The 12,427-nt window shown below is 40.5% G+C and overlaps 1 protein-coding gene across 1 annotated transcript; it reads left to right on the forward strand.

The window, feature by feature from the left end:
• The first annotated feature begins 2,309 nt into the window (after positions 1–2,309).
• Positions 2,310–11,736, forward strand: fezf1 (FEZ family zinc finger 1). Its single transcript, XM_030424808.1, has 4 exons — positions 2,310–3,974; positions 4,755–4,889; positions 5,415–5,547; positions 8,346–11,736. The coding sequence occupies exons 1-4, from the start codon at positions 3,156–3,158 to the stop codon at positions 8,579–8,581; spliced, it is 1,323 nt and encodes a 440-aa protein (XP_030280668.1). The 5' UTR covers positions 2,310–3,155; the 3' UTR covers positions 8,582–11,736.
• Positions 11,737–12,427: the final 691 nt, after the last annotated feature.

Genomic DNA, 12,427 nt, shown 5'->3' on the forward strand with positions numbered 1-12,427 from the left:
GTTTATGGAGGTCTCTTAGGGGTTTTTTTTTTTTTTTTTTTTTCTGTTCCTCAGAAGCCGTCTGCTGGCTGTCGTCCATCAGCTGCAGTTTCTTTTCTCTCCTCTTTAAAATGAGCATCAGAACCTTTTTCCTGCAACAAAAAGCGAGTGTGAGTCCTGCTGCTGCTGACAGAGACACAAACACAGGACGGACGACACAGTGTTATCATTATTATCATTATTATAACTGTTATTTGATCATTATGATAATAATAGTAAGGTTCCACAAAATTAAAACTGACTTCCAGCAAAAAAAAAACAATGAATTAGAGAAACTGAGTGTAAAATTCCACCATAAAAGTCAGATTTCCTCCTTTTTGATCTTTAAATCTAAACAGGAAGAACTTATAAATATCATATATAAAACTGAACCATCAGAACAACAAACAGCAATAAACAAAAATATAAAAATGGGATTTTAATCAACTGTGAATAAATAAATAAGCGCTCAACAGGATGATTCAGAGTCAGTGAGGAGATAAAGATCACTGCAGGAGAGGAAAGAATCAGGAGGTTTGAATTAAAGCAGAAAGAACGATAAAAAAAGAGAGAAGTTAATTAAAATCCTCAAACGTGTCGCTGATAAACTGTTCAGGACGATATTGTTAACAAATTCAGATAAAACTGGACCACCGTCCCCTGAGAGGATGTTCAGCAGCTGTCAGAATGTTTTAATTCACAAAAATCAATAAAAAAAAATAACACAAATAAAAACAAAAATATGTTTCTTCAGCTGATTCTGATAAATAAACTAATATCAGGGTTAAAAACCTCGACAGTCAGGAGGTAAAATGAAAGAATTGGAAGTTTTCAATTAAAAAGAAATGAAGCATAAATTTGTGTTTTTCAAAATAAAAGACGCGTTGCTGATAAATTGTCATGCTTTAATTTCTCAACAGGAAGAAAGTGTTCAGGACTTCAGCTGTGAAGATGAACCGGATCCCCTGAGACCACCAGCAGCCCACAAATCAATAAAAACAACACAACAAATAAAACATAAAATAACAAAACAATAACCAGAACAACAGAAATATTGTTTCAAAACTCGTATTAACACATAAACTAAAAAATAATAATAAAGTGTGAACAGTGAATACCAGAGAAAATTACCACACGGAATAAAAGCAGCAAAATGTGAAAATTAACACAATAATTTCTTGTGCATGTCGCTCACAAAATAAATACTTACACAATGTTTATTACAGCTGCTTGTTTGTATTCAGGCCTGCAGATCTGCTGCTGAACAACATCCGGACATTTAATCTCTTCTGTCATTTTTATTCATCTAATAACACAAAGACAATAAAACTCAACATGTATTATTATTATTATTATTATTATTATTATTATTATTATTATTATTATTATTATTATTATTATTATTAATAATAATAATAATAATATTATTTGCATTAATTTATAAGCTGCATACACACGTGTGTTGGTGGTTTATAACACTGTGATGTATTTGTAAGCAGCTCCAAGGATATTTTTTAAATTTATTTATTAACACAGTTTTTGTCCACAGTTATAATTTCTATATTTATTTTTTTATTCCAGCTGTTTGACAGTTGTGTCGTTAATTATATCAGTAAAATATGTTGCTAGATGCATAAATTAACATTTATATCTGCCTGCATTATATTTAGTTATAAACATTTTATTTACACAAGAAGAAATTTCACATTTAAAAACTTTATTACGCAGCAAATTCATAACAAAAAATAATATTCTTGGTTTTATAATAAACTGAAGCTTGTTGTTATTTTGTGGCGTCAAAAAAAAAAAAGTTGGAATCACATTTTATTTGATTTTTCGTTTGATGTAAATCAACACTTCGTTATTTTTTAGATTTCATATTTAAATGTTCAGATTTTCGTTTTTATTATAAATCATTTCTTTCGTCTCTTCAGTCGTGAGAATCTTTATTTGTAAATAAAATAAAATATAATTGATTGCAGCGCTGAAAATGTTCTTAAGTGGAAAGGAATCAAATTTAAACTTGAACATGTTTAAATATATAAATATATTGTGGCGCAGCAGCTTCAGCTCCTTGTTGTGTTTGTTGTTTGGTTGTGTGTGTTTCCCTCTTCAGGCCTCACTGTTTTATTTCTCTCCCTCTTTTCTTCAGACTCCTCTCTGTTGCTTTCATCGAGGTGTTGTCGTTCTGAAAAACCTGAAAAACTCTAAATTCACATCTCTGTGCGTAAAGGCGCATCCGGGAAAAAAAGAAAAAAAGAAAAAGAAAAGACGGGATGTGAGGAGAGAGGAGAGAGCGCGCGGGCTGTTCCTCGTGTTGTTTCTTTAGCAGTAAAAAAATAAATAAAAAAATATATCAGTGAGAGTCGAGGAGTGTTTTTTCAGCCGCGGGTGGATTTTGGGCATCTAAAAAGCTGCTGCGTAAAAAGAAAAGAGGAGGAGAAGAAGAAAAAAAAAGCGCTCGAGTCAAAGTTTGTGACTCAGAGACCCGAAAGCCCACCCAGGCTGAGATCGATGACTCCAAATCCATTCTCTGTTCAATATCTCGATCCGTTTTCTGTCTCGAGTTCACCCGCGTGTGCAGCTCCGTGTCCTCTCTGAGGCGCGCGTAAAAAGAGGAGGCTGGGTCCAAATCTGATCCAAAACTCTGACAGCTCCTGACCTCGCGGCCGCTGCGCGTCTGGCGCACTGCGATTAGGAAGAAGAAAAAAAAAATGATGTCACGCGAAGCCACAAGGGGACCTGGGATTTACCAAATACCTTCCAGTTGAGCAGGAGTCCTGCCAAGTAAGGGACAACCTCCTCCTCCTCCTCCTCCTCCTCTCCTCCTCCTCTTCCAGCGGCGACAAGTGCAGAGAATCGACGGAGGAGAATTGAGCAAATTATCTACTTTTTGCGCGCTCCTTCCTGGACGGTAACGATCGACGAGGTCTCGGCTCTCCGCACGCCGTTATCGAGCGAGCCGCGGCCGTCAATAAGTGAGGGGAACTGGGCTGCCGATTAGGAGAGGGGGGGTTCCCCGGCAGATGATGCCCTTTCCTGCGGGCCGGTGAGGAGCAGCACCGACCCCCGGCTTCCCTCCAGCAGCTTCTCGTTGTTGTTGTTGTTTTTGTCGCGGCGCGGTTGATGCGGAGGTGATGGACGGTCCTCTCCGCCGCCCAGCGGGGATCCTCGGCTCCCCCCCGGCTTCTGGGAGCCAGCCCGCGGGCTCCGACATGCTCACCTCCGGCGGCAGCAGCAGCAAGCCTCTCGCTTTCTCCATCGACCGGATTATGGCCAGGACGCCCGAGCCCAAGTCGATACCGCTCCCCAGCTGGTTCCAGTCCGCTCCCGTGGGGAAACCCGACGTGTGTCCCTCCTCGCTGCATTGTATGATCCCGCTGGTGCCGCTCGGCTACGAACCGGGCCACCGGCTCAGCATCAGCGGGCTGGATCCGGGCCACCTCGACGCGTCCTCTCTCGCCGCTCCCGCAGACTTTTTGGGCTTCGGGTTGAACTATAAGAACCAGCAGGAGGACTCCGCTGTGAGCCAGAGCGCCGGCCAGTACAAACTCTTCAGACCCCGGGTGGTGAACCAGTCCTCCTTCCCCACCATGGGCACCGTGTGCTACCTGAACTGCAGCGGGGACGGCGGCGCGTGTCCTCCGCCGGCCGGCCTGGTCAACCTGCACCCGATGGCCTCCTACCTGCTCACCGCCCGGCACAAAGCCTTCATGGCGGAGAAGAGCAAGCCGGGCCTGCAGCAGGCCGGGGAGCGGTACCCGGTGTCCGGCGTGCAGGCCTTCAAGGAGCTGTCTCAGAGCCAGATCCAGCACTACATGAAGGAGCGGGACCAGATCCTCACCGACAAGATCTTCAAGGGCTCTGCGGCGGCGGCTGCGGCGGCGGCGGCCCGGCTGAGCGGCTCCTGTCCCGGCAGCAAGCCCAAAGTCTTCACCTGCGAGGTCTGCGGCAAGGTGAGAGTCCGGCAGGAGCGCTGAGGTCCAGGACCCGGAGCTGCAGCAGAAACTGAACCAAACCATCAGATCGTTCACTTCTGCTGCGTTTTACAATTTAAATCTTTTTTGTTTTTTTCTGGGTTTATTTATTTTATTAAAATCGTAAAAATATTTTTTTTTTAATTCACTTATTTCACATTTTAAAGGTCGTAAAAGTAAATTATCAGATTAAATTTAGATGTTTTCTCTCTCTCACGATAACAACGGAATGTTTTAAACATTCATTTGCTTTTTAAAATTCTAAATCATGTTTTCTCTCTAAATATAAAAAACCAAATATAATTAAAATGAGGCTCGTTTTGTTTTTATTTTAAGACATTTTGTTGAACATGTTGATGTGTGAAAACATTTTTATTCAGACGGTGCAAATATTTATTTTTATTTAAAAAAACAGTGTTTTTTCTTTATGAAATTAAAAATAAATCATTTATTAAAAACAGAACATGTTCTGGGTTGTTCTGGACCGACCCGGTTCGTCTCGGTGCTGCTGGTGTTGTTGCAGATTATTTTAATTGGACTCATTCTGATAATTAAAGGTTTTTATATTTAAGCGTTAAACCGGGACACGGAGCCGCGTGCACAGGATTTAAAGGCTCATTTCGAAGAGAATAATTAAATTAAATTAAATTAAATTACATTTACTTTTATTTTTGATGAAAATGAGTTTATTATTTATATATATATATATTTATTATAATGAATGATATTTTTAATTCTATGTGTTGTTTCCTCTCGCAGGTGTTTAACGCGCACTACAACCTGACCCGCCACATGCCCGTGCACACCGGCGCGCGACCGTTCGTGTGTAAAGTTTGCGGTAAAGGGTTCCGACAGGCGAGCACACTGTGCCGGCACAAGATCATCCACACTCAGGTGAGAACACACACACACACACACACACACACACACACACACACACACACACACACACACACACACACACGCACACACTCATTTTAATTTGTGTGTCTTTATTTATTAAATGAATCAGACGCATTAATAAATATTTTTGCGTGTTAATTCGTCCTCCTGTGGTTTAAAGATCTGCCAATCAAATCTGAAAGTTTCCAATCAGATGCTTGTATTTGTATTGTGGGCGGGGCCTGTGTGAGGCTTTTAATTAACAAAGTCATGATCAGAGAAAAAAACAACATGAAGCGAACATGAGACGTTTTAATGCCAATAAATCGGATTATTGAGCTTTAATTGAGCTGTTTGTTGTGTGTGTGACACAGAAACATTCACAGACGAAAGTTTCCTCTTAAACATTTAAAATAAAAAAAATAACCGGGTTAAAAATCTAAGATAAATCTGTAATATCCTGATTTAATCACGTGTTTCTGTCTGATGACAATAACATTTATATTTTATTTGTGTTCCTTCTTTTTCTTCTTCCAGGAAAAACCGCACAAGTGTAATCAGTGCGGGAAAGCCTTCAACCGCAGCTCCACGCTCAACACGCACACGCGCATCCACGCGGGATACAAACCGTTCGTGTGCGAGTTCTGCGGGAAAGGATTCCATCAGAAAGGTGAGAGGAAAAACCCGCGAATATATAATATATAATATATAATAAAAATAATGATAATAATAATAACTCAGATCTTAATTTAAAGGAGCAGTCTGTAGTTTTGGCAGGATTAATGATCCTTCTCTGGCTGATCAACAAACTAAATAATCTGAAAATTTCCATGTCTGAACAAACAAACTGACCTTAAAGGAGAATTTAAAAACACAGTTTACACTGTTCTGCTTTGTTTATACGTGGCGGACCCTGCCACCTCTCCAGCTGGGACCTGGTTTTCCTCTGAGCAGCTCGTTTCTCCACTTCAAGAACAAACGAAATGAGATTATATTATTACCTCGTCAATATTCTGAGGTTGAGTCTCTGCGGATCGCCTCTTTAAATATTTAATAGTAGCAGTGAAATTAGTATAATTCAGTTTAATATGATATTTTAAAGGCGAGGAGACAAAATGATTCAAACATCTTTCGGCGGGTCAGAACCGGGCTGAACTAAAGTCAGCAGCATCTGTCGGCCGTCAGTCTGACGCACATCATCCCCGAAACTGATCAGGAAACAAAAAGAAGAAGTCACGACGACAGCGTGGAACAATGTGACGGACTCTCTCTGGATACAAACGACATCACAGATCCGGATCAGCAGGTCCGAACAGTTCATCCAAATAATATTATTATGAGCTGTGAGTTCTGCAGAGACGAGCGGTTGGTTCGGTCCAGACTGCGACACGTGTCACATCATTCAAATCATCACAACACGATTCTTCTTTTCTTACCGTATCGTGAAGATCAGAGAGTCGAGGTGCGACGAGAAAATGTCATCTGTCAGATTTTAAAAGAAAAACCGTGGAGGGAGAAAGTGGAGAAGCGTAGATATCAGCAGCGTTGTCACCGTTATTTAAAAACATCGATGTTAGAGCATGTTTTTGATGCGCAGGGAGAAAAAAATAACAGAAACGATGAAGTGAAAATGTGGATTTTTATTAAAGAAGAAATAAATAAAATAAGGAGACGTTTCTTTCCTCCGTCAGTCGAAGAGACGCAGCGTGACATCTGCAGCTCACGTTGAACATCAGCTTTTATTAACAGTCATTCATCGTTTTTTTAACTCTTTGGATTGAACCTTTAAAAATAAACAAACCGTAAAAAAAAAAAAAAGTTGATTTTACGTTTAAAAGATTATAAGCCGGTAAAGAAGACGATTAAATGTGAGCTGTACGAGCTGAACTTCAAACTCTGATTTACTTTGGTTGTTTTTTTCAGGTATTCACAGATTTTTTACTTTTTTTTTTTTTTACGGTTTGTTTATTTTTAAAGGTTCAATCCAAAGAGAAAAGAAAAGCGACAAATGACTGTAAATAAAAAGCTGATGTTCAACGTGAGCTGCAGACTTCACGCTGCCTCTCTGCGACTGACCGAGGAAAGAAACGTCTCCTTATTTTAAATTACACAATACAGGTGTAATACAGGTGTAATACAGGTGTCATACAGGTGTCATACAGGTGTAATCCAGGTGTAATCCAGGTGTATTAATACAGCAGAATATGAGTATTACTGTGTATTTTATGGTTTTATTGTTGCTTTACTGTGTTCGTCTTTTGAATGTCGCAGCTGCTAAAGGTGAAAATAATTTAATGACTTTACACTTCAGGAGGAGTTCGATCTGTCATAAAACTGAAGCACTCAGCTAATGTACAAGAAGTACTCAAAATGGAGTAAAAGTACTTAGTTACTCTCCACTCTCAGCTCCTCCTCGCTGTCTCAGCTCGTCAGCAGAGATTCTGATTCAGACTAAATTAAATGTGACTCTCTCTCCTCAGGATGATCATTTCTGCTCTCAGTATCGTACTTTTGTTCTCTATAAAATTAATTTGTGGCCTTAAATGACTTAATTAGTCTTCTTGATTCACTAAATATCACAGCTACCAAGATTAAATCTGTGTTATTATGAACTAAATTCTGCTAATTATGAGAAGTCTGCAGAGTAAAATGAGCCAGTGAAGACGCTCTGACACGGAGGTCTGATTATATCTGACTCCACTGCAGACGAACACGCCGAGCTAAATATATAAACGGCAAACTAATAGAAAATACCAAGAAAGGTTTACGAAGTAGAAATAATAAATTCACAGTATTATCAAGATATCTATAGAGTTAAAGTTGATCTTTAACTTGTTTTCTGTGAGTTTTCTCTCTTTCTTTGCAATTTAAAATCTGAGTGTGTGGAGGTGAAGAGCGTCCGTGAACAAAAAGAACAATTATAACTTCTCTTTTCACTAATTACTCATAAAAAAAAGACAACCATGAACTCATAAACAGAAGATGCACAAGGCCGAACGTCTCTGCTGGATTATTCAACACGATATCTATATTCCATCTTTTAATTTGACGGTTATCCTGCAGCAGATGATTCTCCTCTCGCAGCTCCAGGATCAGATTTCTGGGTCGTGAGATGATTAACAGGAGATAAGAATAAAGAAACATGTTTCCTTTCACATTAAATCCGTTCAGTCTTTTCTCTCATTCTTTAAAAAGTGTTATAACTAGAGCGTGACATTAATATATATCAGTATCAGCGGACGTGTTGCTCGATATGCAGACGGTTGTTTTAAACCTCTTTAACACAACATTGTGTTCATCATCCGACTGATATCAGAATTTCTTACTTCCTGTTATCGGCGTCGTCTCTAATTACAACCAGACAATCTATAATCTTCACTGTTAATCAAACGTTTGAACTGACGGACTCCGAGGAGACGTGTCGGTGATTTCACTGACTTCTCTTTTTCTCTGATTTTTTTTGTGCAGGAAACTACAAGAACCACAAGCTGACGCACAGCGGCGAGAAGCAGTTCAAGTGCTCCATCTGCAGCAAGGCGTTCCACCAGGTGTACAACCTCACCTTCCACATGCACACGCACAACGACAAGAAGCCCTTCACCTGCCCCACCTGCGGGAAGGGCTTCTGCAGGAACTTTGACCTGAAGAAACACATCAGGAAGCTGCACGACCCGGCCGGCCCTCAGTCGCCTCCGCAGGCCTGAGCGCCGACCACGCCCGACCCGCCTCGCCAAAAAAACCCCCCCCCACATCAGGTCCGCTGTGACCTCCGTCAGGCCTGGAACTGAACTGTAGTCCTCGTATGGCAGATCTGTGGAGCCCGGTAGACTTTCTGTGCCCTCATATCACCACTCTGTGTGCTTGTCCCCCCAAAATTAGTAACTTTGAACCTTTAATGACTTGATAATTAGTTTCTTTGGTGGTGAAGACGATTAGAAGAACGCTGAAAGAGGCCGAGACATCCCGACTTTTACTCTGATCCCACTTCCCACAATGCAACTGGATCTTAGTGTCTCTCCACACGTCTTTTATGAGTTTGCAGTCGCCAAGCTCAAGCTGAGTTATAACCCTGATGACATCACTGTGACGTCATCGGGGTTGTTTTCTCAGACGTGACCGACCCGCTCCTCCACAGGCGACACCGAGAGAGTCAGCGGGGGAAAATCTAGACTTTTAATTTGGACAGTTATTGACGGACGTGGATGACGAGCGGTCGTGTGGTTCAGGGAGCGGAGCAGCTCTGGTTTTACTTTCAGTCACCACAGAAGAAACACGGTTAACGTCAGTATTTCTAAAGATCCCAGTTAAAGACGTGAAATCTATTAAATCCAGCAGTATTTTCTCACATTCTGATGTATTCTGATCCTACCTTGCTGAACTTTTGAGTCAGGGCGGTGTTTCTTTTGCTCACTAGTCCACAAAGTCCGACATGTTTAACTAAGAAGTCCTTTAAACAACGTTGATTTATTTGTACTTATTTCCCTGATGTGACTCGTCCTCGACGCCTCTCCAGCCGGTTGAACCCAAACTTGACCCGGTCGTCTTGAACTTCACCCTGAAAAAGCCATCAGGACGCTTCTCACCCCCTCCAGGCCTGATACGACCCCTGACCTCTGACCCCTCTGGCCCGGAAGCTGACAGAAGGAACCCGGCCGACCCGGCAGCACCTGTCGCTCTCAGCTCGCGTCACGTCACGGAGGACGAGCTGAACTTTGACTCTCCTGCCCTCTGAATAATAGCCGGTTATATTAAAATGGTGGCTAATTATTATTTCATTAGTCATCGGTGATTATTAGTTTTCATTATTTTTTCAGTTGCATCTCAGGATGTGAGACTGATGACCTGTGAGACCGGAGGTGTGGAGGTGAAACAACAGATGTATACCAACATTTTAAAGATGAAGTCCGCTTATTATCTTTATTCTTCCTGTCAACAAATCCATGAAAAGAAAAACCAGCAGTGAACTGATTTTATTAACTGATATATCTTCTTCCTCTGAGCTTGACTCGATTCCAAATTTAGATAAATCCACCGCTCAAAATAGTCCCCGACAAACGCACTGTCTCCTCCTGTCTGAGTAACGTCAAAACACTGAAGTGAGCGGCTGTGACTGAGACTTGTTTAAAAAGTGAAACTATATATTTTTGAGTTGTTTTTTTTAAAGATGTACGTCTTCAGTAGGAGGCGGTTCTTCGTCTCAGAGTCAGTGTTTTAATCTGAATCACTTCTCGTCTCTTATACCCCGTGTTTAAATGATCAAGCACTTACATGTCGTAGAAACGGCGGGTGGAAACAAGCGGTCGAAGCTCGTTTACAGCCTCTCGTTAGGAGTGTTGTCATGACAACGTGTTTCATAAACTTGTGTTTAACTCTGCAGCGGTTTGAAGCTGAGAGCTGAGAAACAGACTGACATGTTTGTTTTTTGTCTTTTTCATTGGATTTGTTGACAATAAGAAAATGTCGACTAACAGCAGCCTGGTTAGCAGGAAGACACAAATTTGAATATGAACAACAGTAGTTTGACTAATGAAGTCCTCATACCGTCCTCTCCATATCTACACTTTAAAAAACAAATGAAAATGACTCAGTTTTAATCACATAAGCCAAATATAGAACAAGATAACATGTGGTTTATTACATCCATAATGAGTCGACAGTGAAGGATTTGTAGGATTTTATTTTGGTAGTTTTGTCCATTGATGTCCTTCCTTTACTCACGGAGTTCAGAGGTTCAGCTTTGACCCTCTGCGCTCACCGTAGTCGTGTGCACGAGGGATTTTTCTCCACACTTCTTCATTTCAGTGCCACAGTCGATGAGTACAGCGTTATTATTATGCTTCTGATAGAACTTACTGCCAAAACTATGGAAATACGACCCAAGTTGTACCTAGAATGGCACTCAGTAGAGTGCATACCTCTGCAAAAGCCCAACAGTCCCCTTTTGCACACACTCATGGAAACGAGCCACGTGAAGACGCAGGAGGTTTATCCCTGAGAAATTAACGAAAACGCCAAAACACGCGCTGTCTCACAGTGTTTAAGGTGCAATATGTAAACAGGAAGTGGGGAACATATTACCAGAACAACCGCAAACTGCTGGTTAGCTCAGTTAGCCGTGAAGCTAGCTGCACTGATAGCTCTCCTGAGTGTCGGACAGGAGGGTCACTGCTGCGGCTAGCTGGTTAGCATTTTAGCTTTAGTAGACGTGTCTGCAACACACTACGAAGATGCCTTAATGTCAACACTCATATGTGTCCACAATTTAGTTTTTTAGATGTTTTTTACATATTGCATCGTTACAGAAAGTGAGATAAAAGATTCCTGGATCTCATACACATCAGAAGTTGACTGGGTCGGTTCTGGGCCGAGACACATCCTCCATCCGGGTGTCGTGACGATCTGTTCAGCAGGTTTTGTGTAATCATGTGTACAAACCAACAAACAGACGCAGTTAGTATGACTGTAATCTCAACACTGTTGATGCCATTTGGATGCAAACACCTTCAACTAAAAGCCGAGAGTAACAAAATGTAAATCTGCTGCAGCGAGTCCACAGCTCCACCTCTCCATCTCTGGTCCGGACTGACGGAGGAAGACGAGTCGAGTCTTTCCTTCATCAGTCAGTCAGTCAGTCAGTCAGTCAGTCAGCCTGTTGTTCTTTTTTATTTCAATCTCAGGATTATTGTAAGAAAAAAAAAAAAGAAAGAAAAAAAAATGGTTTTATGATATTTATTTTAAATTGTACCACTGTTATTAAAAACCAGTTCTTGTCACGGTGAAGGTTAGTTTGTTTCGGGCCTCCGGCTGCAGAAGGCTCGTCGAGAAAAAATAATAAATAAAATCAACTGTGTGTGATCAATTCTTCTATCACTTTTTTTAAACAAGACTGCATAAAGGCTTTAACAAAGTAAAGATGAATAAAAACATTTCTGTTTTCCATCTGCTGGAGTTCTTCATTTGAAGAGTTCTTTTATTTCAATTTTATTGCAGCAAAACATTAAAAAATATATTTCATCATCACAAGCTTTATTCACAAACACGTTACAAGTCTACAGCAACATACCGTTAAGTCTAAATTAAGTAACAGCAAATTCAAGAAATAGAGAAAATTAGGAATAATGATAATAAGATATAAACACAAAGTCAAATACTCAACATAGGAAGTCAAAAATGTGATTCACGATGAGATACGAAGTCAATTATTTACTAAATTAGGTTCTTATCATTCTATTTGTGGTGAACTTGATTTGTTACCTTTTATGTCAAAATAAAGCAAAAAAAACAACAACAAATATATGATTTTTTTAAATAATCATCAGGCACCAAAATCATAAAAAAGCACTTGATGATGTTAAATCAGATAAATGACGGACTGAATGTCAAGATGTTGTTAAATTATGAGATATTGTCATCTGTTTTCATTTTAGAATTATAATAATGACTTTATAAGTGACTCATCTCACAGTTCTCACCGACCTCAACCACTTGACATGTTGTTTACTTTCCTCCTGCCACACATCACCTCCACACACACACACACACATTGATAT

Source organism: Sparus aurata, chromosome 8, assembly GCF_900880675.1.
Source record: "Sparus aurata chromosome 8, fSpaAur1.1, whole genome shotgun sequence".
In the NCBI taxonomy this organism is placed as follows: Eukaryota; Metazoa; Chordata; class Actinopteri; order Spariformes; family Sparidae; genus Sparus; species Sparus aurata.

What these genes read in the sequence shown, in the direction of transcription:
- fezf1 (XM_030424808.1), top strand. Translation starts at nt 3,156, where the DNA reads ATGGACGGTCCTCTCCGCCGCCCAGCGGGGATCCTCGGCTCCCCCCCG. An exon ending in CCTGCGAGGTCTGCGGCAAG is followed by an intron (nt 3,975 to 4,754) that starts GTGAGAGTCCGG and finishes TTCCTCTCGCAG; the next exon opens with GTGTTTAACGCGCACTACAA. An exon ending in ACAAGATCATCCACACTCAG is followed by an intron (nt 4,890 to 5,414) that starts GTGAGAACACAC and finishes TTCTTCTTCCAG; the next exon opens with GAAAAACCGCACAAGTGTAA.